Source organism: Carassius gibelio, chromosome A20 (genome assembly GCF_023724105.1).
Source record: "Carassius gibelio isolate Cgi1373 ecotype wild population from Czech Republic chromosome A20, carGib1.2-hapl.c, whole genome shotgun sequence".
In the NCBI taxonomy this organism is placed as follows: Eukaryota; Metazoa; Chordata; class Actinopteri; order Cypriniformes; family Cyprinidae; genus Carassius; species Carassius gibelio.
Window position 1 is genome coordinate 18603088 of NC_068390.1, and position 22261 is coordinate 18625348.

The 22261-nt window shown below is 38.5% G+C and overlaps 2 protein-coding genes and 1 long non-coding RNA gene across 4 annotated transcripts; 2 read left to right on the forward strand and 1 right to left on the reverse strand.

The window, feature by feature from the left end:
* Positions 1 to 86: 86 nt before the first annotated feature.
* LOC127938678 (C-C chemokine receptor type 6) lies at positions 87 to 3546 on the forward strand. The gene is made up of 2 exons (XM_052535480.1): positions 87 to 235; positions 1491 to 3546. Exon 2 carries the CDS (start codon positions 1507 to 1509, stop codon positions 2617 to 2619), a length of 1113 nt encoding a protein of 370 aa, XP_052391440.1. The 5' UTR covers positions 87 to 235; positions 1491 to 1506; the 3' UTR covers positions 2620 to 3546.
* Positions 3547 to 4538: 992 nt separating this feature from the next.
* LOC127938681 (uncharacterized) lies at positions 4539 to 7520 on the reverse strand. 2 transcript variants are annotated; one of them, XR_008148774.1, is made up of 4 exons: positions 7302 to 7520; positions 6536 to 6697; positions 6310 to 6408; positions 4542 to 6016 (listed from the first exon to the last, which is right to left on the reverse strand). It is a non-coding gene; the product is annotated as an uncharacterized LOC127938681 (long non-coding RNA). The 2 variants fall into 2 exon arrangements; XR_008148773.1 differs by having other exon boundaries at positions 4539 to 6016; positions 6310 to 6697.
* A 6154-nt stretch (positions 7521 to 13674) lies between these two features.
* Positions 13675 to 22253, forward strand: LOC127938677 (Golgi resident protein GCP60-like). Its single transcript, XM_052535479.1, has 8 exons — positions 13675 to 13981; positions 16311 to 16452; positions 16989 to 17129; positions 17389 to 17547; positions 17859 to 18033; positions 18379 to 18565; positions 19143 to 19427; positions 20301 to 22253. Exons 1-8 carry the CDS (start codon positions 13732 to 13734, stop codon positions 20513 to 20515), a joined length of 1554 nt encoding a protein of 517 aa, XP_052391439.1. The 5' UTR covers positions 13675 to 13731; the 3' UTR covers positions 20516 to 22253.
* Positions 22254 to 22261: the final 8 nt, after the last annotated feature.

Consider the following 22261-nt stretch of genomic DNA (forward strand, 5'->3'; position numbering starts at 1 on the left):
CTAAAACTGTACATGTGTATCAGACAGCTTTGATGGTCTCACACTCACACCTACAGGTACATGTTCCTACGCAGTGCTCTTTAAACAGCAGTGAAGTGCCGCCTTTCGCTCAGGTCTGATAATTGTCATTCTTATTAGGCAGCTGTGCCCTGCCCAAGTTGTCTTTCCTCATCAGAAATCAGAAGGAACAGAAACCTCTCACTGCTTTCCATTAGACTTGTTTGTGTAGATACTGGTAAGTCACTTCTTTTTTCAAATTTACATGTTACATTTTTGTACTGAAACATAAGTCCTATTTGTGCCTATTTGTTTTAATATGTATTTATGTAATTACCTGAACAGGAGATAAATTGTTTATGTTAGTCTTGGTGTTGTGACCAACTAATTTGAATCAATGGAAGTTTGAAGGCTTTAGTGCACAGGATCTGCATTTAACTGAGACGCAGTATAAAAGCTGATATTTGCCCACTGAGAGAAAGACTAAAGTTTGTTGCTATATAAAATGATACATAGATAGATAGCATGATGTTTTTCATAACAATAAATTAATTTACATGATTCTTCTCTATGCCACTAACTAGTGAATACATAAAACTATAAAACTGGAAATATTTATATGCTTCAGTATCATCGGTTTTTATTGTGTGTGTGCGTGCATGAAGCGGACACACCATATGTGTTCTTATTTCATTAAGACTGCTTTTATACAACAACTGTGACATGAAAACCTTACAAAGATGCTTAGTTGATTTGTAAATGATTTATGTAAATGTAAATGGATTTATGGTAAGTGTTCTTTTAATTAAGGTAAGTTCTTTTTGTGTATTTTACAATAGGATGTATTTTCTTGAACCTCTATTAGACATGACGTTATCAAGTGCCTGGTTTTTAACACTTGATGATTGTAATAAAACTTAAGAATGCGTGGAAAGAAGTCATTTTGTTGATGCTACACTTTTCTAAACCAACATCCTCTTTAGGACTAATGGTCAGTACATTTTTGTTGAATGCATTGGATGTCTTGATTTTCTGCAGATTTTCTCTTTCTGCAAAGGTGAAAATTACAAAGCAACATTTTTACTGAGAGCTTTTTCTTGGTGTGGAATGAATTGTTGGATTAACCCTAATCTGTTTTATAATTCACACTCTCAGGTTTGTACAGAATATTATATGGCTGTGGCAAAACGTCGACAAACTTCTGCCTATGAGAACAAATCTATTCTTTATTTAAACAAGCAGTAACACTTTAGTATAGGGACCAGTTCTCCCTATTAACTAGTTGCTTATTAGCATAACTATTATTCACATATTGGGTGTTTATTAGTACTAAAAAAAGTACTTCATCCCTAATCCTATTTTTCAGAGGCAAAATTCGTAGTTCAAGGGTTTGTTAATTTAATTCAGGCAGCTTCACCTTGACAAGTGAACTCTGTGAGAAAATGAATAAATTTACCAATTAATTTAGAGTTTTTCTTACTGTCTTTACAAAGGTCTCAAAGGAAGAAAATGGAGGATTATGAAAACAGCAGTATAGACTACAACATCACCGACTATACATACGAGGGACCGTGTCCAATGGAGCGCAGACTGGAAATGCAGAACTTCCTCCAGTTTTTTGTTCAACCCATCATTTGTATAGCTGGTTTCATTGGCAACGCCCTCGTAATTGTGACGTACGCTCTCTACAAGCGAACCAAGTCCATGACTGACGTGTACTTACTGAACGTGGCCATCGCTGACATCCTGTTTGTGGTGGCCTTGCCTTTGATAATCTACAGCGAGCAGCACGGGTGGTCCATGGGGAACTTGTCTTGCAAGCTGTTGCGTGGCATCTACAGTGTGAACCTGTACAGTGGCATGCTGCTCCTGGCTTGTATTAGTGGAGATCGCTACCTTGCCATCGTACAGGCCCGCCGGTCCTACCGGCTGCGTTCAAGCACTCTGCTTTACAGCCACCTGATCTGTGCAGCCGTCTGGATGTTGGCCTTGCTGCTGTCACTGCCCACCTTCATGTTTTATGAGCGTTACCAATCCGGCCCAATTGAATCCACCGTTTCAAGCAGTGAAGCTCAGAGTTATGTGTGCTTTTTCATGTTCGAGTCGAACGAAACTGCACGTATGATGAAAACTGCGGTGCCCATCTCTCAGATTGTGTTGGGTTTCCTCTTACCGCTGCTGATCATGGGATTCTGTTACACCAGTGTCATTGTCACCCTCCTTCGAGTCAAGAACTTTCAGAGACACAAGGCTGTGCGTGTGGTCCTCACTGTGGTCCTTGTGTTTGTGGCCTGCCATATGCCTTATAATATCGCACTGTTGTATTATACCATCTACATGTTTGAACTTGAGGATTGCAACCATGAGGAGACTGTCGCAATGACCATGAGCATCACGAAAAGCTTGGCGTACCTGCACGCTTGTCTCAATCCCCTGCTCTATGCCTTCATCGGAGTGAACTTCAGAAACCACTTCCGGAAGATCCTACGGGACATCTGGTGCTTGGGGAAGAGCTACATGTCAGCGAGACGCTCCTCACGGGCCACCACTGAAATGTACATTTCCACGCGCCGCTCTGTGGATGGCTCGTACAGTGAAAATGGCACATCGTTTACCATGTGATTGTATGCTAATTAAGTGACTGACAGACTGATTAGCATTGATCAAAAATGGAAATTCAGTTATCAGCTATTCACCTTCATGACATTGTCATGCAAAAAAAGTAATATTCAAACACACACGCACACACACACATACACACACACACACACACACATATATATATATATATATATATATTGGACTGGGACAGCATGAGGCTGAGTAAATGATGGATCTTTTTTTTTTTTTTTTTTAAGAAATAATTACAATTACAAACCATAAAGGGAAAATGATTATTCCTTATTTCTATGTGTTACAGCAAAATGTAAAAAATTGTTAAGTATATCAATGAATTTTGTAATTGACATGCTCCATATGTAGTACTAATGCAGAATGTTTTTTATTTTTCTATATGTGCTATTTAACTTTTGTACATAGTTTCTTTAACATTGCCTAATGTATCTGAAATATAAAAACTGTAAGTTTTATGTAAATAAATTAGGCAATATACTGCAACACAATAACTAAAAACTGAAGGGTAACATCCTGAAATGAGATCCAGTGCTGAGAACCAATGCGCCGAGTCTCACCATCTATTTATAATTTTATTTATTTTTTATAACCTTTTAGGTTATTTGTAGGTGTTTGTGCTGCAATAATACATGCAAAATTATTCTCTTTTTCATAAGTAAAAAAAAAGTCATTTCAAAATAATCACTAGTTTTGGATGATATTGAAAGTCTTGCACGTGCCATGACCTTTGAAACGTTATCTTCTCTTTGATCTGTATACAGGTTCTCATATCCTCTCATAACAGTCCTCTACAAAAAGTAGTTCCTTCCCCCAAACAGTTATCTTTCACATATCTGATAATTACTGACAGTACTGTTGTGCTGCCAAAGCTTTTTTTTATGTATTTTTTATTTTATTAAAAAGGACATATTTTCATTATGTGTAAGTTGCACATAATTGACCTACAATAGCTACAGCTTGCTTGAGGAAGAACTTCCCCATTACTGAAACAAACACAGAACAATTTATTTCTACATGTTTGGTCACTTTACCATAGCTCACTTCTACAGCCTGTAATTCTAGAACGCGATATAGGGCATGAACACACAATGCAATGATTCATAGAATCCCTCAGACTAAATGAATGATAGGCAATTTTAGAAAGATTGTATTATTATTTATTATTATTTTATTTATTTTTTAAGAAAAAAAAAAATATCCAGTGTTGTTTTGGACCCCACTGACTTGCTCAGTATGGATAAAATATTCAAAAAAAATTCGAAATACCTTCTTCTGTTTTTCACAGAAAATAAGAAAAATACGTTTATACAGGTTTGAAACGAAATGATAGTCATATCATATTTGGGAGAACTATTAAACTGTTAAACGTTAAAATTCAGGTGAGTGCCCCCTCTGTTGCCCTCTATTGATATCGAAGAGCATGAGAGCACAGTGTGAAGAGAATTCTTTTAAAATTATTTTTTATAGGCTACTTGCTGCTCCATACCAGAAAACTACTAATTAAACAGAAAAGAAAGACAAAGATTACCACATTCTAAAGTAAGCTATTAATATATATATATTTTTATTCGGGGGAAATCATATCGTGTATAGACTATAAAGCCTATCTGTTACTTGTGAAAAAAAAAACACTTAGTAAAACTTCGGTAAATATAACACATTCTTAACAATACAATGTCATAATTTTTGCTAATTGTCATCTGTCTATATTGATAATGTTATTTCCCGCTGAATAATATTTAGGCTACTCGGTGAATCACTTACTTTTACAGTAGCTACAAAAGTATCACGAATGAAGTAAATTAATAAAATTACCTGTGATACGATTGAAACGGTGCAGATTAATAGGAGCTGCTTTAAATAGGCTTTGCTAAAATACGACTGCTTCTGGTTCTAATGTGTTTTTTGCAGTAGGCTAATAGATTCAATCATTCACTAGTCTTTAATAGAATGCAGAACCAGCGCTGTAGCATCATTTTGGCGTTCACTGGCTGGTGAACAGAACTTGGCTACTCTGGAATGCGAATGGAATGCTGTTTACGTTTGGAATAGCTACTATTATTACGTCGCAATGGTGACATCACTTGATGTAGGGCAGGCTAACGCAGGAAAATTTATAAAAAGCGAGCAGCTGGACAAAATGGACGAGAGGGGGTTCAGCGAAAAATCGGCAGCTGTCAGCAGGAAGTGGCTGTCACTGGCAGCAGGAAGTGGCTGCCAATAAAACCGGATGGCAGCTGTCGCTAATACCCGGAAATTGGAGGAGGCTGCCGGCGGCAACAAGACAAATAAATAATTATATACGCTTATGATTATGTTTAATACTTTTTTAAATAAGTATAAAGGTCAGTATTGTATATTATTTGATTTAAAATATTGATCAAATATAAACAAAGAAATAAGATCATTTTGCTAAACGTTAATTTCCAGCTGAATGTTTATGCATGCATGTATCATTGTTTGTGTGAAACAAAACAATTTGTATTTATATTTATTTATATACGAGAGTGGCACTTACTGGGTGTATGTTGTATATTTATTATAGGCTATATACACAAATGACTGAAAAGAGAGAAATCTCAGAGACCGTTATTTAAAATCATAATTTGCGGTTATATTTGTAGTATTTCAAGAAACAACTATATATATATATATATATATATAGTATAAAGTAGCTTTTAAATTTGTAACTGGGTTAGTAAGTTGTCAAAGTCAGTGCTTTACAATGTAAACAGTATAAAATATATCCAGTAAGCAAGCAGACTAAAATATCAATCAGAATCACTAACAAAAATCCGGAGGGATTTTCAAGACTCTTAGATCAGAACTGATGAGGTATACGGAGTTACTTCTCCAGCATCTTGCACCAATCACTGTAAAACCCAGGGTGGACGTGCATCTCCCCTCATTTTCCTCTTGCAACATGGTCAAGTCAAGCATTGTTAATTTATATAGTGCTTTTAATAATACAGATCAAAGCAAAGCAACTTTACAGTATTAAATAGGAAAATAGTGTGTCAGTCAATAATGCAGAAGGACATTAGTAAACTCAGTTTGTAGTCAGTTTAAAAAGCAGTTTATCATTGAATTCAGTGATGTCATCCTTCAGCTCGGTTCAGTTTAAATAGTATCTGTGGAATCATTTGCAATCATGTCAATGATATCACTGTAAATGAAGTGACCACAACGAAGCAAGCCAGAGGCGACAAGGATCCAAAACTCCACCGGTGACAAAATGGAGTAAAAACAAGGTCTTTACAGGGGATCTGTATCTGGGGCTCTAGTTGTCCTGGTCTCCGCTGTCTTTCAGGGATGTAGAGGTCCTTTCTAGGTGCGATCCACCATCTGGTCTGGATACGTACTCGATCCGCGTGACTGCAGTGACCTCCGAATAAAAAAGAAACAGATTAATATAATTGAAGATGTTAATATCTATACGATGTTTGATAGGGAGCCAGTGCAGTGTTTACAGAACTGGGCTAATCCAGTCATACTTCCTGATTCTAGGAAGAACTCTAGCTGCTGCATTTTATTATTCATAAGAAAATGGTGACATTAATACCTAAATTGCTTTATTAACAGTAGACATGCATGCACAGCCATATTAATGATTATTCCCATTGCATCTTGTCATCATGTACAGAGCAGTGATTACATTTTCATGCATAATTTGCACACCTGGTAAGCAGTTGATGTAAACCTCGTCGCAGTGTCTGCAGGGTGTACATTTTGTTGAATTCCTGACATGGCTTAGACTTGTTCTCCATTTTGTTCCACCTGTATATTGAGATAAGGAGTATGAAAACAGCATTATTACAAAGATAAACATTCAGACATGGCAACTGAGAAATGTAATGTTATGGCACCTTTTTAAACCTCTAATCAAATATGTAAAAGAAAATACTCAGTCAAGCCAGCTGGATTGTGCCCTCTTTCGAAAGGAGTCTGTATACAGTACAGCAGACTTCTGAATTTGGAACAAACCAAAGACAGACTTAATAATGTAGCATCACCCCTCCTCCAGGATCACGTAAAGAAGAATTTCCAACAGGACAGCATCTGGCAACTATTGGGTATTACAAAAAAAAAAAAAAAAGGTGTCAATGCCATGGTTTTGTCTCAAGATGCACATCAGTAATGTTTTTTTTTTCTTTTCTAAATGCATGTTTACAAAAGCTACTTCAATGTAAAAATTATAGTAAAAAAAAATATATTGTTTTCCATTCACTTGCTTACAACTTCAACTGGTACACAGAACAGTTCTGCACATGCATAGTATTAGAGAAAACACACCTCAATAGTGTAAAAAAAAAAAGGGATTCTTCTTTTAAGAACTCTTAAGTTAATGTATATCACACAATCTCCTGAAAGACTTAACATGCAAAAATATATGGTTAGTGTTGCACATTTATCTTCTATCATTCCAGTCAAACAACATTCTTTTATATTATTCAATAGACTGTTAACACGCTAACAAACGTTAAAATTTAATGGTACGTCAAACGGTAGGCCCCATACAAGGTACACAAACAACGTTGCTACCACTAATTAGATTTCATTGAACAATTAAACCAAAGTAGGCACCAAGTCGTTCATCAAGATAACAATTAAAATCAAACTTACAACGCAAAAAAACATTAATTACTCCGATGACCAATTTCTGAACTTACCGTATGATCAATCGCAACCATTAATGAAGCGTTTGGGTGCAGTTATATCTGATTGGTTGCGCCCACGTTGGTCGATACTGATTGGCTCCCACCGATCGGCAGGTCCCGCCTACCATCTGGCTGCCAGTTACTGCCTTCCGGCTGTCAGTTACTGCCTTCCGGCTGTCAACGGCAGCCACTTCCTGCTGCCAGCTGCCGATTTTTTATCTGAACCCCTGCTGGAATGGACTGAGGCCTACAGTTGATCATATCTCTTTCTTTCTTTCTTTCTTTCTTTCTTTTTTTTTTGACATTTGTCTTATTTCTCTCTCTTTAAATTTCCCATTTACAAGTTAGTTTTATTTGCTTTGTTTCACATTTTCTTTATATAAAGGTTTTAAGATAGCCTTCCCAATTTCCATTATTTTCTTTTTATTCCCAAGGTGTACATATATAAGATATAAGATATATATATACTTTTATATATATATATATATATATATATATATATATATATATATATATATATATATATATATTAAATAATAATATTTTAAGGTTACAGGTTAACACTTTCTTTACATATTGTTTGTCTCCCAAAATCTAAGTTTATATTTTTGACATGGTTGTCACATTTTCAACTTTAAATATTGGACTTTGATTATAGAAAGATGATTATGAAGTCTGTTTTACTTGGTATATTTATAAAAACAACAGTTTTGTTTTAAGAGCAGTGACACTGGTTCATGTCGACCCCTTCATGACGAAAGTAATAACGCGATGTTTTTTTCGGTAATCATCTGGATGTAATCATAAGTATTCTTGATTGATTAAAAAGAACTGGCTTATTAGAGTCATTGGCAATTTTTACTAAATAAATTATTTTTCTTCAATATTTGATTAATTATTAAAATAATGTAGAATATAGTGTACTATAAAATATATTTAATATATTAAGATATAATTAGGGCCGGGACTTTAACGCGTTAATTGAGATTAATTAATTACACAAAAAATAACGCGTTAACTAAGATTAATTAATTACAGAAAAAAAAAATTCCCGCATTTTTAATAACTTATTTTTGCACCGCGGAACGTTTCTCACTGGATTTGTTTCGGCGGGACCGATTATACTGGAGCACCAACTAGCGTTCGCATATCACTGCAGCATATCGCAAGCATAGACAGAACATATTAACATTACGTACAAAGAGGTGACATAACTTGCAAAGCACCCCTTATACATGTATATAACAAGTAATAATATAAAACGAAAGTTTGGTGGAGTTGACGTATTTTCGCTCTTGAATGGAGCTCCACTCGCCGCCATGGAGGTGACGTAATTCTACGGAAAGTGTTGCCCGGTCCAACATGGCGGCCGCGTCATTAGTGGAGGCGACGTAATTCCACGGAAAGTGTGGCCCGGTCCAACATGGCGGCGGCGTCGCTAGTGGAGGTGACGTATTTCCGCTCTTGAGTGGAGCTCCACTCGCCCATATGTCTGCAGCCAGAATTTTAACGACATCACACACCGCCGTGTCACCGAAATCGTGCGATGCGGGAGACAACGGGGTGAAATATTCCGCCTTTTCGTCCACCACTGAAAGGGGCGCATTTGAAGCAATCCCAGACGAATCACGGGGGATGCTGCTGCCATTAGACCCAAGAGCCTGAGGCACAATCTCACTGTCACCGTGCGACCCGCTTTGAAGTGCCGCACGCATGACACAATCGACTGAGCGCGCGGGAGAGAAAGCTTCGCTGTCATCGCGCGAGAGTCCAGATTTATTCCCAGAAAAGTTATCCGTTGAGAGGGAGTTAAAACACTTTTCTTGAAATTTGTTCGTAAGCCCAGGCTGTTTAAATGATTCAGCACAAGATCTCGGTGAGAGTGTGCTTGAGTCCGCGATTGCGCTAGCACCAGCCAATCGTCCAAATAATTCAACACACGAATGCCCTGGAGCCTCAACGGGGCCAGAGCTGCGTCCATGCATTTTGAGAAAGTACGGGGCGCTAAAGCCAAGCCAAAGGGAAGAACGCGGTACTGATACGCTTTGCCCTCTAAAGCGAATCTGAGGAACTTCCTGTGTCTCTTGACGATATGAATATGGAAATACGCATCCTTCAGATCGATCGTAATAAACCAATCGCTTGGTCGGATCTGAGACAGAATAGATTTCACCGTCAACATCTTGAATTTGCTCGGTCTGAGTGCAAGATTCAGATGGCGTAAATCCAGAATGGGCCGTAACCCGCCGTCTTTTTTCGGTACCACGAAATAACGGCTGTAAAAACCTGTCTCTATCTGAGAGGGGTGTACTTCTTCTATAGCCCCTTTGCTCAGCAGAGCTGACATTTCCTGTCGCAGCAACGCCATTTCCGTAGGCTTCACCGTAGTGGAAAGAATTCCGCGGAAAGGAGGCGGGCCTTTCCGAAACTGAATGGTGTATCCGTGACAAACCGTGCATAACACCCATTGAGAAATGCCGGGCAAGTGTTCCCACGCGGCCCGAAACAATATTAGCGGTTTCAAAACTTCCGCTCCCTGCAACGCCGTCATACGCGTTAAAACGACCGGACACGAAAAACCCGTGGTGTTCGTGCACCGGGGAAACGTATGCGCCAGAGTCGTTGCGTTCCGTTGAGTATAATCCTGAAACGTGTCCACGGCAGGAATTAGGCCAACAGATGGAACATCGGGCTCTGCCGCTAGCGAAAAAGCGGCGGCTGTGCGAGCCGTCATAAACGGGCCGTTTGTGCAGGGTCCTTGAGTCGTCCCTCGAACTCCGAAAGCAGGACTGCGCAGAGTGTCTGAGGGACCGTCTGACATTACAGCTCGATCCAATGTTGCTCGAGGTGCTGTTTGCGGCGAGACAATCAATGTTTGAGCATGGGGACTGCAATGAGAGCGTAGGATGCGCGAAAGCGGTCCGACAGCGCTCTCTAGCGGAGGGCACAGTCCCTGGCAAGCAGAAAAAGATCAGGAGCTGCTATTCGGCACCCGAGAACGAGAGGCTTTAGCCGTCGAGGTCAGGTTCAATCGTTTACGCTGACGCTGGTGCGCCGGAGGAAAAACCCTAGGGCCCCAATCCTTATGAGGAGGCGCCATAGGTGTGGGTTCCTCTCGAGAGGCTGCTCGCTGACGGTGAGAGGAGGTTGAGCGAGAACGCGCGGGCGCTTGCCGGCGTTCGACCTCCCTGGGTCTGCGGGGAATCAACTGGCGGAAAGCGGCTGATTGCTGTTTCGCTGCCCTGAACTTCTCCACTACTGACGTGACAGCCTCACCGAACAACCCATCCCTGGAGACAGGGGCATCCATAAGGAAAGATTTATCCTTCTCCTTAATATCGGTGAGATTAAGCCAGAGGTGGCGCTCAACCGAAATCAAACCGGCCATAGTACGGCCCACTGCACGAGCGGTATGTTTGGTAGCACGTAGCGCCAAATCCGTAGCTCTGCGAAGTTCTTTCACTGCCTCCGGTGTGATGCCCTCACCTTCATCCAATTCCTTCAATAACTCCGCTTGGTAGGCCTGAAGGACCGCCATAGAGTGGAGCGAAGCAGCCGCTTGACCAGCCGCCATGTAGGATTTACCCACCAAACTAGACGTGACTCGACACGCCTTCGAAGGAAGAAGGGGGCGAGACTTCCATGCCGCGGCCGAACTAGGCGCAAGGTGTTCGGCGAGAGTCTCTTCCACCGGGGGCATCATAGTATAGCCATAGCCATGGCCCGAGGCCGCGGTGGATAAAACATCGTCGTCATAGCGTCCACAACCGAAGGAGATGGCGGCGCATGCCTCCGGTGTGGGAAGTAAATCCTCATTAGAGAAGACGACAGGCTCAGTATAAGTTTTATTCTGCAGCAGGGTAGGGGAGAGCGAGCGATGTGGAGAATATTCCAGCGCTGCGCTGTCCACGAAGTCCATGTCGCACGTGTCACCCCAGGCCCTCGCCTCGTGCGGTGCCTCGGCAGTCGCAGAGGTGACCTGACGGGGGTTAGACTCGAGGGCGACATAGAGAATACTTCCACCCTGGAGCGCAGTACTCTGAGCCGCAGGCCATCACAATGGGGACAGGAAGAAAGGCCGCTAAGCGCCGCCTGTGCGTGATGTAAACCAAGACATACTACGCACCTGTCATGAGTGTCCCCCGCCGTGATGTACCTGGTACATGGCTCCTTACATTTTCGAAAACTCATCGCGTCCGCGAAGAGGAGTTAACACTGCTCGAAGAGATCGCTGGAGAACGCGAGATGATAGGGCACAGATGATTCGCTATTCCTGAAGGAATGAAATCTGAGCGAAATGGCGCGCTGCACCCAGGTATATCATGCGCGCGCATGCGTAGGGTGGTGCTATGCGCCATTTGGCCAATAGGATTGGCGGGATGGTATAGGGCTTCAGACATTCGTCACACCAGAGGTGTTCCCATACGTGGTGACGTCACCGCAGCATCGAAGTGACCTATGATAGGGAACTTATTTTTGCACCGCGGAACGTTTCTCACTTGATTTGTTTCGGCGGGACCGATTATACTGGAGCACCAACTAGCGTTCGCATATCACTGCAGCATATCGAGCCTGAAGTATCACCTCAACGCAAAACATATAGCAGCTAGCGTGGACTTTACACTTTATGTTGAACTATATATTATTTTGTTGGTGCAACAGTTTATGTTGAACTCTTTATTGTTTTGGCCAAGGTTATTGAGAGTTGGACTTAGTATGTTAAGGCCTCTGAAGCAACAGAGAGATGTTTTCTAATAGTGTTTCCAATGTTCTGAATGTAATTGACAGTATTGTGTTTTACTTAAAAACACTTTACAGAAGGTTCCAGCACATATAAGCTTCCTGAATTTCTGAAATGTACTATTTCTAAATTGTTTCTAAATATGCTATTGCTACACTTCATGGCAAAAATTGCACTGGTCTGCTAGACTTGGTTGAACAAAAATAAACAATATTTTGTTGCTTAAGCTTATGTATTCAGTCATTATTTAATGGTATAGTATAAATTCATGTGAAAAAAAAATACTTCTCACTATTCTCAGGTCAAATATTTATATGCGATTAAAATGCGATTAATTTCGATTAATTAATTACAAAGCCTCTAATTAATTAGATTAATTTTTTTAATCGAGTCCCGGCCCTAGATATAATAAATCATTTTAATAGTAAATAATCATCTCAGTTATCTATATATCTCCCTCTGCTGGATAGACTATGTAACTACACTCATGCGTTGAAGGGATGCAGGACGACTCCATGAGCAAAAGTATTAGCGGTTGCTTAAAGAAAAAAAACGAAATACTTAAAAAAAAAATATCATCATCGATGGTCAAATCAGCGGTTTATACCATTTAAGATTAACGTAGCATGGTTTGTGAGAACATGAATATGGATGTTCACCAGTTCTTTTCAGTAATCTTTACGTGCAGTTCACAAACAGCTGTTGGAACCTACCCTTATAAAAAAAAAAAAAACATGATACCACATATTCTACCAAAATACCAGATGGTTAGTTAATTAATTAATACAGTTAGTGTTAATACTGGAAAATAAAATAAAACTGCTTAACCTAAAAATGTGGTTGTTCAAACCGTAAAAAAAAAAGAAGAAGAAACCTTTTAGAATATTGTTATGTTTTTATTTGTTTATTTAGACATGAAGACTAAAAGGGAGTTTTATAATACCAAACAACAGTTTTATTGTGGTCACAATAACTGCGGTATCTATGGTATTTTGGAACAATTGTATGTAACCAGGCCTACATCTTGTCATTAAACAGCTGGATGGATGATGTTGTTAATCCAAATAATAATAAAATAAATGTACAGAATATTATAATTTTTACAATCAAATTTTTGTCTATTTTGTCTTTTCGTTAGTGGCACAGATAGTTGTCAAATTACTTGTGTAAGTCTTGTGTAAAAAATTTCAACATTATTAAAATATTGCCTATTTAATTGTTTTCTTTATTCGTGTTAAAGGGAACTGTGTCAGACTATAAATCATGAGTATTTTGCATATTTAGCAGTATTTTTTTTTTTTTTTACTTTTCTTTTTTTTTTGGTATTTAGAGCATACATTTAAAAATGTCCAATGTGATTGGTGAAATTATGCAAATTTAAGATTTTATTTTATGTTTAATTAAAACATTAAAAATGGTATAGGTTATATTACATGCTCAAATGTACATGCTTATGTAAAACATTGCGATATTTTTACTTCATTATACGATATATTTTAATCCACGTAATTATAAAAATCCTTTTGAGTCAGACCTTTTCATGGCTTGTATATGAAACGTCTGTCAAAATAAACAATATTATAATAATATTTCTAGGTTTTGAATCTCTTATAGTCAAACATTTCTACGTCATGCTGCCGGAATTTCCGTCAGATTAGGACGGAAGTAGGTACGTGGCTGCTTCAGCTGACATCCTGCACGATGGCGACAGAGGTTCAGAGCGGCGACCTCAACAGTGCAAATTCAAGCCGGCTCGAAGTGTCTATCGACGGGTTGACTTTGAGCCCGGATTCCGAGGGCGAACAGGAACAGGCCGAGACGTTTGCGGGGCAGAGCCCCGAGCTGAGCGAAGATGGGGAGGAGGGCGAACCTGCCAGCAGCGCTAACATCGAGAGGAAATGGGGCTTTTCTTTAGTCGAGCTCTACGGGCTGGCGCTCAGATTTTTTAAAGGTAAGGTTTATGTGACTAGACACACTAATATACATTGATTGAACACAAACACGCAGGAACATTGTCATTTCCGTATTCCACTCTGATCTCGCGGTGTTGTTCCGATTTAGTGAGGTCGCTGTTTTCTTATTAAAGTCCTGTCTGACTCTGTTTCGGTTATAGGAGGTTGTTGTTGAAAAGTTCTACTTATACAGGTCGCAGTGTTCAGGGTGAAGAACCCCTAGAGTAGAGGAACTGCTTGTGCCAATCGGAGACACCAACACTTACAAAGTGTTTCTATATGAAAGATTGCATAATTATTCAAAATAGGCTAGTGAACAACTAGTGCAGTACTAGGTAGGTCTCCTTGATGGCAAAACAAACGCTATAGATTTTGTTCAATGAAATATTTAGTCCTTTCCGCAGGTCTACACCTATTTCTTGCCTGTAGGCTGATGGGTAGTCTCTGTGTGTGTCCCTCACCTCTATCTGTTAAGGGCTTTCTAATTAATGCACAACTAATGTACCAATCAAGATGTTTCAGATGACTCACCCTCTTGTCTTTCCAAACCTGTTAGACCTCTGTTCATGAAAATGTATGTACGGTATACTGTCCATGTCCAGAAAGGTAATAAAAACATCATCAAAGTAGTCAATGTGACATCACAGGGTCAGTTAAAATTTGTTGAAACATCGAAAATATATTTTGGTAAAAAAAAAAAAAAAAAAAAATTATGACTTTATTCAGCATTGTCTTCTCTTCCGGGGCTGTTGTGAGCGCGTTCACAACACTGTTGACATATGGCTTTTTTATTGTTGGGCGCAACAGTGTACGTCAACAGCGTTGTGAACGCACTCACAACAGACCCGGAAGATTTAGTGTTTGTCACTAAAAATAAAACCAATGCCATTCCTTATACTTATTTACAATTGTGTTTAAAGTTTTTCTTCAAGTAATATAATTATGAAAAACAGTAAACCAGTTTCACCCAAATTTGAATTGGTCTTTTAATTAATGTTTATTAACATTAACATTATTTTTGGGTAAATAAAGGGGATTTGCTATTAAAATTCAAACATGGAAGAAATATTGAGGGATTTGTTTCTTTAAAAAATAAAGTTTTATAAAAACATTTTTACAGTAGTAGCAGTATCTACTAAATAATAGTAATATTTCTAGCACAATGTCTTTGTTTAAATGAACTTTTATTTTGACGAGTTGCCGTAAATATCTTTAAATTGACAATGGTTTTACTCAAATGAAACGATAAAATGCTTGTGAAGTCACTCAGAACTTATGTCCTCATTGAGATGGCAGATGCTGAAATTACTGCAAGCGCCACGTGTTTCAGTCTATGTAGTAAACAAACCCGCACATCTCTGCCATTCATTCATTCATTCACGCAGAGACGCGCAGAACATGCAGGATTCATATTTCAACCAACTTTTGTGGCTTAACATTTACAGATACTGGTCCATATGGAGATTTGATTAATTTATGCTAACTTTGAAAAATTCAGTGAGTGTCCATATTAAAATGTACGTTTCATTATCATGACTGGATTTTGAGATTCCGTCCCCGTTTTCTGCTTCGTGGCGTTTACATTTTTTTTTTTGTACCGACTTGGAGGGACAGAAATCTCTCGGACTAAATCTAAAATATCTTAAACTGTTTCGAAGATGAACGAAGGTTTCACGGGTTTGGAACAACATGAGCGTGAGTCATTCATGACATAATTTCATTTTTGGATGAACTAACCCTTTAATGTGTCTTATGTATTTGGTGCATGACAGTTAAAGCAAATGTGCACAAAAAAACTCTTCTGCACAATTTACAGAAAAATCATAATCATATTTTCATGACCTTGACTAAACTGGGATTTACCTTTCTGTGTTGCTATAAATCTTTTAATTAATACCATCTTAATAAAAAAATTATAAATTTAGAACAACAACAAAAAAACTGCATCTCATGTGACTTTTAACTATTCAGAGAACCATGAGACACATACATTTTTACTCTTAGGAGAAAATCCTCCAAAATGTTCATTTTGTCAGAATTCATTGTCCATTAAACATATACTTATAGATTTTATTACATCTGCCCCTGTGAAAAACATTTTTTATTCTGTTGATACTTTTGAAAAAAAATTTAATCAAGTGAATTCTAAGAGGAAATACATTTTATACATCTTTTCTGGTCTTCCTTTGATTGACCATGAGCATGTGAAATATTGTCTCCGGGTTTATATCAAGTAAATATTTTGCATCGGCTGACAAAAAAGTTTGGAAAACTTTTTTTTTGTCATGAGATCCAGTCAAAAATGTTGAATCCACATTTTTCCCTCAGAGAAAGATGGGAAAGCCTTCCACCCGACCTATGAGGATAAACTGCGTCTGGTCGCCCTTCACAAGCAAGTGTTGCTGGGCCCTTACAACCCAGATGCTTCCCCTGAGGTGGGCTTCTTCGATGTGCTGGGAAATGACCGCAGGTAAGCATTGATTTGATCTTTAACTTTGCTGCACTTCCCTGCTGTTGGATCCACATTAGTGTAATGGAGGCCAGCGAGTAGTGCTGTGCAGGAAAAGCCTCACTCCCTGATCTCAAGAGACGCACTAGAGACAGACGCTAGTGACTGTAGCCATTTAGCCTCCTTGTTAGTGCGTCCACCTCCCATGCTGGAGACCCGGGTTCAAAACCCACTGAGAGAGAGAGTATGAGGTTCGGCAGAGAGGACCCGGGAGAGAGCAAGTTTTACATTAGCAATTTTTAATGAATATTTTCTTCTTTTTAAAAAAAAAAGCATTTTGAAAATGAGTATCTTTTAGCACTAGTGATTTTTATTTTTACATCAATATCTAAATGCATTAAAAGTTATTTATTTAATAAATAGGACGTGTTTATATGTATAAATATAGTGTTTAAATGCTATTTATTTATAAATTTATTAATAATTAATATTTTAGTCTATTATTTTGCTGTGGATATACAGATGGGGATCTTCAATAACAATTGTAACTTTTTCAGGAAAGAATGGGCATCTTTGGGCAACATGGAGAAGGAAGAGGCCATGCTGGAGTTTGTAAATCTGTTAAATAAGTGTTGCAGTTTATTTGCACCTTTCGTCACATCACACAAGATTGAAAAGGAGGAGCAAGAGAGAAAGAGGTCAGACTGGCAGATAAAGATGCTTGATTTTCCTTTTCTATCGATTATTTTTTTTCTTCTCACTTTTTTTAGTGTCTCGCTTATTTAAATTCATCTTAATCACAGTTCTTCCCTTTCTTGAGATATAGAACTCTTTCAGAGATCCACCATGCCGACATAAAATAGACTTCTTCCTAAATCACCTTGAAAACTTGAACACTTTCCGTAACATCACAGATGTCTCTTATGTTGTGTATGTTCTCTTGTTTTTCCTGAGAAGGAGGGAGGAAGAGGAGCAGCGGCATAGAGAGGAAGAGGAGCGTGAGCGGCTGCGGCAGGAGGAGGAGAGACGCAGGCATGAGGAAGAGGAGAGGCTGAGGCGAGAAGAGGAAGAGAGAAGACAAGTTGAGGAGGAACGATACCGTATAGAGCAGCAGAAGTGAGTGACACCTGCTTTAATTATTATAGAACTAATGTCAAACAGCACTGATTGAAAATGTCTGTTGAAAAACTCAAGGCTGGGATACACCACACGACTTTTGTCTAGAATCAGACTATGATTCCATCCAGTCGGTGCATTTAAAAAAATGTTTTCCTATTTTGACCAGAATTTAGAACTCGTTGTCTTTTGTGGTAATGTTTTAATATATGTTCAGATTTTTAAAGTTGTGTAGTGTATGGGTACACTATGCAACCCTAGTGAGTGAGCCACATGCTTGATTAATTTTCTTTCTCTCTCTGATGTGTTAGGCAGCAGATCATGGCTGCACTGAATGCGCAGACAGCAGTGCAGTTCCAGCAGTATGCAGCGCAGCAGTACCCCGACAGTCCCGAGCAGCAGCTCATCCTCATTCGCCAGCTGCAGGAGCAGCACTATCAGCAGTACATGCAGCAGCTGTATCAGGTGCAGCTCGCTCAGCAGCAGGTGAGAGAGCGAGAGAGAGAGCCCATGATTCATTGTCAAGTATTTGAATGTTTTACACATCTGTCACTGAAAGCTTAACTGGTTTCATTGTCATGTAATGGATTTCGACTCACGGATGCAGTTTTGTTTTCTGTTTACAAAATTCACATCTTGGTCCAGCTTGTAGATTTCCATCTGAGCTTCTAAGTTTGACGAGAGGTGTTTTAATCGATCATTTTAAAGACAGTGAGGTTGGAAATGTAGTTTTAACTAGTTCTAGAATGTAATTTATCATAATTATGGACTGTTTTTTAAATGTATTTATTTACAGTTGTGTCATGCCAATGTTTCCTCTGTTTTCTCCAGGCTGCTCTGCAGAAACAGCAGGAGGATGCTATAGTGCTGTCTACATTAGAGGCCAGTGAGGTGTCAGCGGCTTCTGCTGGAGAGGAGGCTCCCACACTGAACGGCCAAACAGAGTCCACTTCTGACAGCTTAGAACGAGAGCCGGACCTGGAGACTGCAGACCAGGTCACTGAGAATGGACCCACTGGTGAGTCTTGCCTAATATTTTTGTCTCGCTAAATTTCCAGTACGTCAGATTGCAGAAGAACATCTGTTTCAGATGCTGTTTAATTATCATTTAAGGGATTTGTGGATGCTGTAGTATCTCATATTCTGGTACATTTCAATTAAAAATAGGGTTGGGTTGGAAATTTTAATTTGTTCTCTTTTCGAATAACTGATATTGATCCTTAAATGCCAAGAATCTCTCTCTTAGTCGATGCTGTTTTCTTTTGCTGCAGGAACAAAACTTTACTAAACATCATTTGTAACTTGCCACACATGCAATAAATTGCAATAAGCTTTGTTACTTATGCTTTGTTAGTTTTGTAACTAAAAAGACAATTTTTATTCTCAATTTCATCTTGAGAAAAAGCCTATTATAACACCCTATGTATATCCTGTCCAATCAAATTAAATTGAGATCTGAATTGAATTCCAAGCTTGTGAATTGAAATGAAATCAAATCAAAATGTGGAATGTGTCAATGCCCAGCTTTAATTTAAAATAAATAAATAATAATCAATAATTAATAATCAATATTGTACCATATTCCTGGTTCTCAGACTCTCCACCTGTAATAGCAGCCCCCTCCATGTGGACCCGGCCGCAGATAAAAGACTTTAAAGAGAAGATCCGTCAGGATGTGGACTCTGTGATCACGGTGGGTCGGGGGGAAGTGGTGACCGTCCGGGTTCCTACCCATGAGGAGGGCTCCTATCTCTTCTGGGAGTTTGCAACTGACTATTTTGACGTTGGCTTCGGAGTCTTCTTTGAATGGACTGACACTACTAACGCATCAGTCAGCGTGCACGTCAGCGAGTCTAGTGACGAAGAAGAGGATGAAGAAGGTGAGGAAATATTGGATATTTAATTTTGCTCATTTCTTCTATTTTTTAAATTTTAGATGACCTTTTTTACCCATGTTATGCTCGCATTGTTTTTTTTAAGACACTAATAATAACAGATTGAAATGTAGCTTTTAGCAAATCTTTAAGTCTCAAATCTCATTTTAATACTCATAATCATAATGTTGCTTTTTTTTTAAAACTGTATATAGAATTTTAATATTGATCATAAAATTATTGATTTATTGGTATTAAACAGAATTTTAATGTCATTGCAAATATACAAAATAAAATATACAAAAGAGCTCAAGGGTTTAATTCTTGCAAGTGAAATTAAACCGTAAGTATTTTACCAGTGTAAAAAAATTATATACTAAATTATATACTAAATTATGGGGGGAAAACTTTTTTATAATGCAATTGTATGCATGTAATGTGGTCCAGAGCTGTCTGGAATTACGTTTGTTTCCCTGAAAATAATTGCACACCTTAGAACATTCGTCAGCCAATCAGATTCAAGCATTCAACGGCCCCGTAGTATAACATTAAATAATCTGAGCTATTTTCCTAAAGTATTCTAAGATAGTTGCTAAGGAAATACTTTGATTATGGTCAAATGTAAAATTAGCTTAAGAATTTCATTAGTAATTTAAATTGTAATAAAAAAATTAAAAAAAATTTTTTTAAACAAAATAGTTTGTTCCAAAAAAGAAAAATATTGGCTTATTGGTATCAGCCGAAATGTTAATAGTAATAAATTATGGAAATCAAAAGACTACTTTTGATATAAAGTTTAAATTGATTCATTCAATTTTCTGATGTTACGTTTTGTGTAAATATGGATTGTAGATTTAAGTCTTGTTCTCTTTCTCTCAGGTGAGGGTCAGTCTGAGGAAGAGAAAGCCAAGAAAGAGGTTGGGAAACCGCAGGTGGATGAGGTGGTGCCGGTGTACCGGCGGGACTGTCATGAGGAGGTGTACGCTGGGAGTCACCAGTATCCCGGCCGTGGTATATACTTGCTCAAGTTCGACAACTCCTACTCGCTCTGGAGGTCTAAAACCGTCTACTACAGAGTATATTACACCAGATAAGCCTGGAGTCAAGACTGTGGGACAGGAACGTGTGCGTGTATGTTAAGAGATAGATGGAATAAAAAGAATGATCAAACATAAGGAAATGTATGGTATGTCCACTACTGGGGGAGGGACAAAGAGATTTAACATAAGTGTGTGTGTGTGCTTGCGTGTTTCGAGGTGTATGCAGACTTCATGAGTGTGTCTGTCATGCTGTTTGAGTCCAGTAGAAATGGGCCATTTACTTGGCCTTTTTTTTGCACTCTAAAAGATGTACTTTGATTTGATGCTTGATATTCTAATTTCAGCCTCCATCTTCTTATTCCATCCAAAGAGGTACAGGATAAATTAGTGTATCCTAATTAAAACAGCCTAGAAATTTGTCATGTAAAGATAATTAACAACAGAGCAAACACTAACATGCCTTACTCATGGTCATGGAATACTTCCTTATTTAGGTCAACACTGAGTAAATAAGCCAATGGCGTGCATCTGTACTCATGTTTTCCTCCTATCAGCACCATTGAGTGTGAGATAAAACAAATGGAAAGGACTTTTCTAACAACGCAAAGGTGGATCTGGACGCTTGTATGAGAAGAGATTTTGCTGCATTTTCTAAACCAGATGAATTGTCTGAAATGTTTAATATTTATTAATCTCTGTGTTAGAGTAGGGTCATGCTTGTGTCTGCAAGTCCTATAACATTTAAACTCATCTCTCCAACATTCGCTTTTCTGCTTCCACAGAGGCCCCGATTTATTGTTTGTTCGTTTTTTGTTTTTATGCATATGTCGTCAATGCGAGATTAAGCAGTATTGACTTTTAACAGTAGTTTGAAATTCTTGCCTTTCGGTTTGGTCATTTCTTTGTTGCTTAATGCGTGTAATTACAAACAGCCATGTAAGAACTTAAAACTTAATGTATATTGATTTAAATTTTGACTGGTCACACTTATACTCTGTTCTCTGTGACAGAAATAATAAGCATCTCTCGATGTCCTTATATTAATAATGAAGTGTTTGTATAGCTGATTGAGACTAACTATCAAAAGCTGCATTTGAGTTGCTGATTAACATTTTCCGTTATTTATTCGACTGTTCAGTGCATCGAAGATTATTACATCGAAAGTCCTGAGAATTTGCAGACTTGTTTTTGTTTTTTTTATATATGCTCTAGCCACTCTTGATTCATCACTGGCTGTATTGTTGAGTGAAATGTCGCGCTCATGATTGTATGTCAAAGACTCCTGTGCAACGCAAGTCCCTGCTAGCCAACTGTGATCAAACATCGTCAATATCTACAGGTACAGATGCTGTTACACTGTGTTCACATGATGAATAAAGCAGCGTGTTGAGTGTTAAGAGCTTTGATGATTCAGTGTTCATAGAGGCCGTCATGCTAAAGCCGTCCAAAGACTACATTGTCACATGTACAATTGATTGGTTACAAAAGTTCCCATGTTTATTCTTTCCATATATTTTCACTTTTTGTAATACTGTCTTCAGGCCTTTGTACAGTGAAAGTGTAACGTTTGGCATGGTACTGAAAGTACAGCTCTTGGGAAAAAGACAACGAGCTATAGAGTTACTGATTTTAAAATTGTCTTCATATTTAAAGTGGACACTCCATTGACTTTCTGACCATAAAGGCATGAACAGAAGTGTTTTTGTATTGGTTCTGCTAGTGATCTGATCTGTATGCGTTCTAGGATGAGTGTCCTGAAGCGTATATTTGATTAAACTTGTGTTTCTCTGTATGTACATC

What these genes read in the sequence shown, in the direction of transcription:
- LOC127938678 (XM_052535480.1), top strand. Translation starts at nt 1,507, where the DNA reads ATGGAGGATTATGAAAACAGCAGTATAGACTACAACATCACCGACTAT.
- LOC127938677 (XM_052535479.1), top strand. Translation starts at nt 13,732, where the DNA reads ATGGCGACAGAGGTTCAGAGCGGCGACCTCAACAGTGCAAATTCAAGC. An exon ending in GGCGCTCAGATTTTTTAAAG is followed by an intron (nt 13,982 to 16,310) that starts GTAAGGTTTATG and finishes TTTTTCCCTCAG; the next exon opens with AGAAAGATGGGAAAGCCTTC. An exon ending in TACCGTATAGAGCAGCAGAA is followed by an intron (nt 17,548 to 17,858) that starts GTGAGTGACACC and finishes CTGATGTGTTAG; the next exon opens with GCAGCAGATCATGGCTGCAC.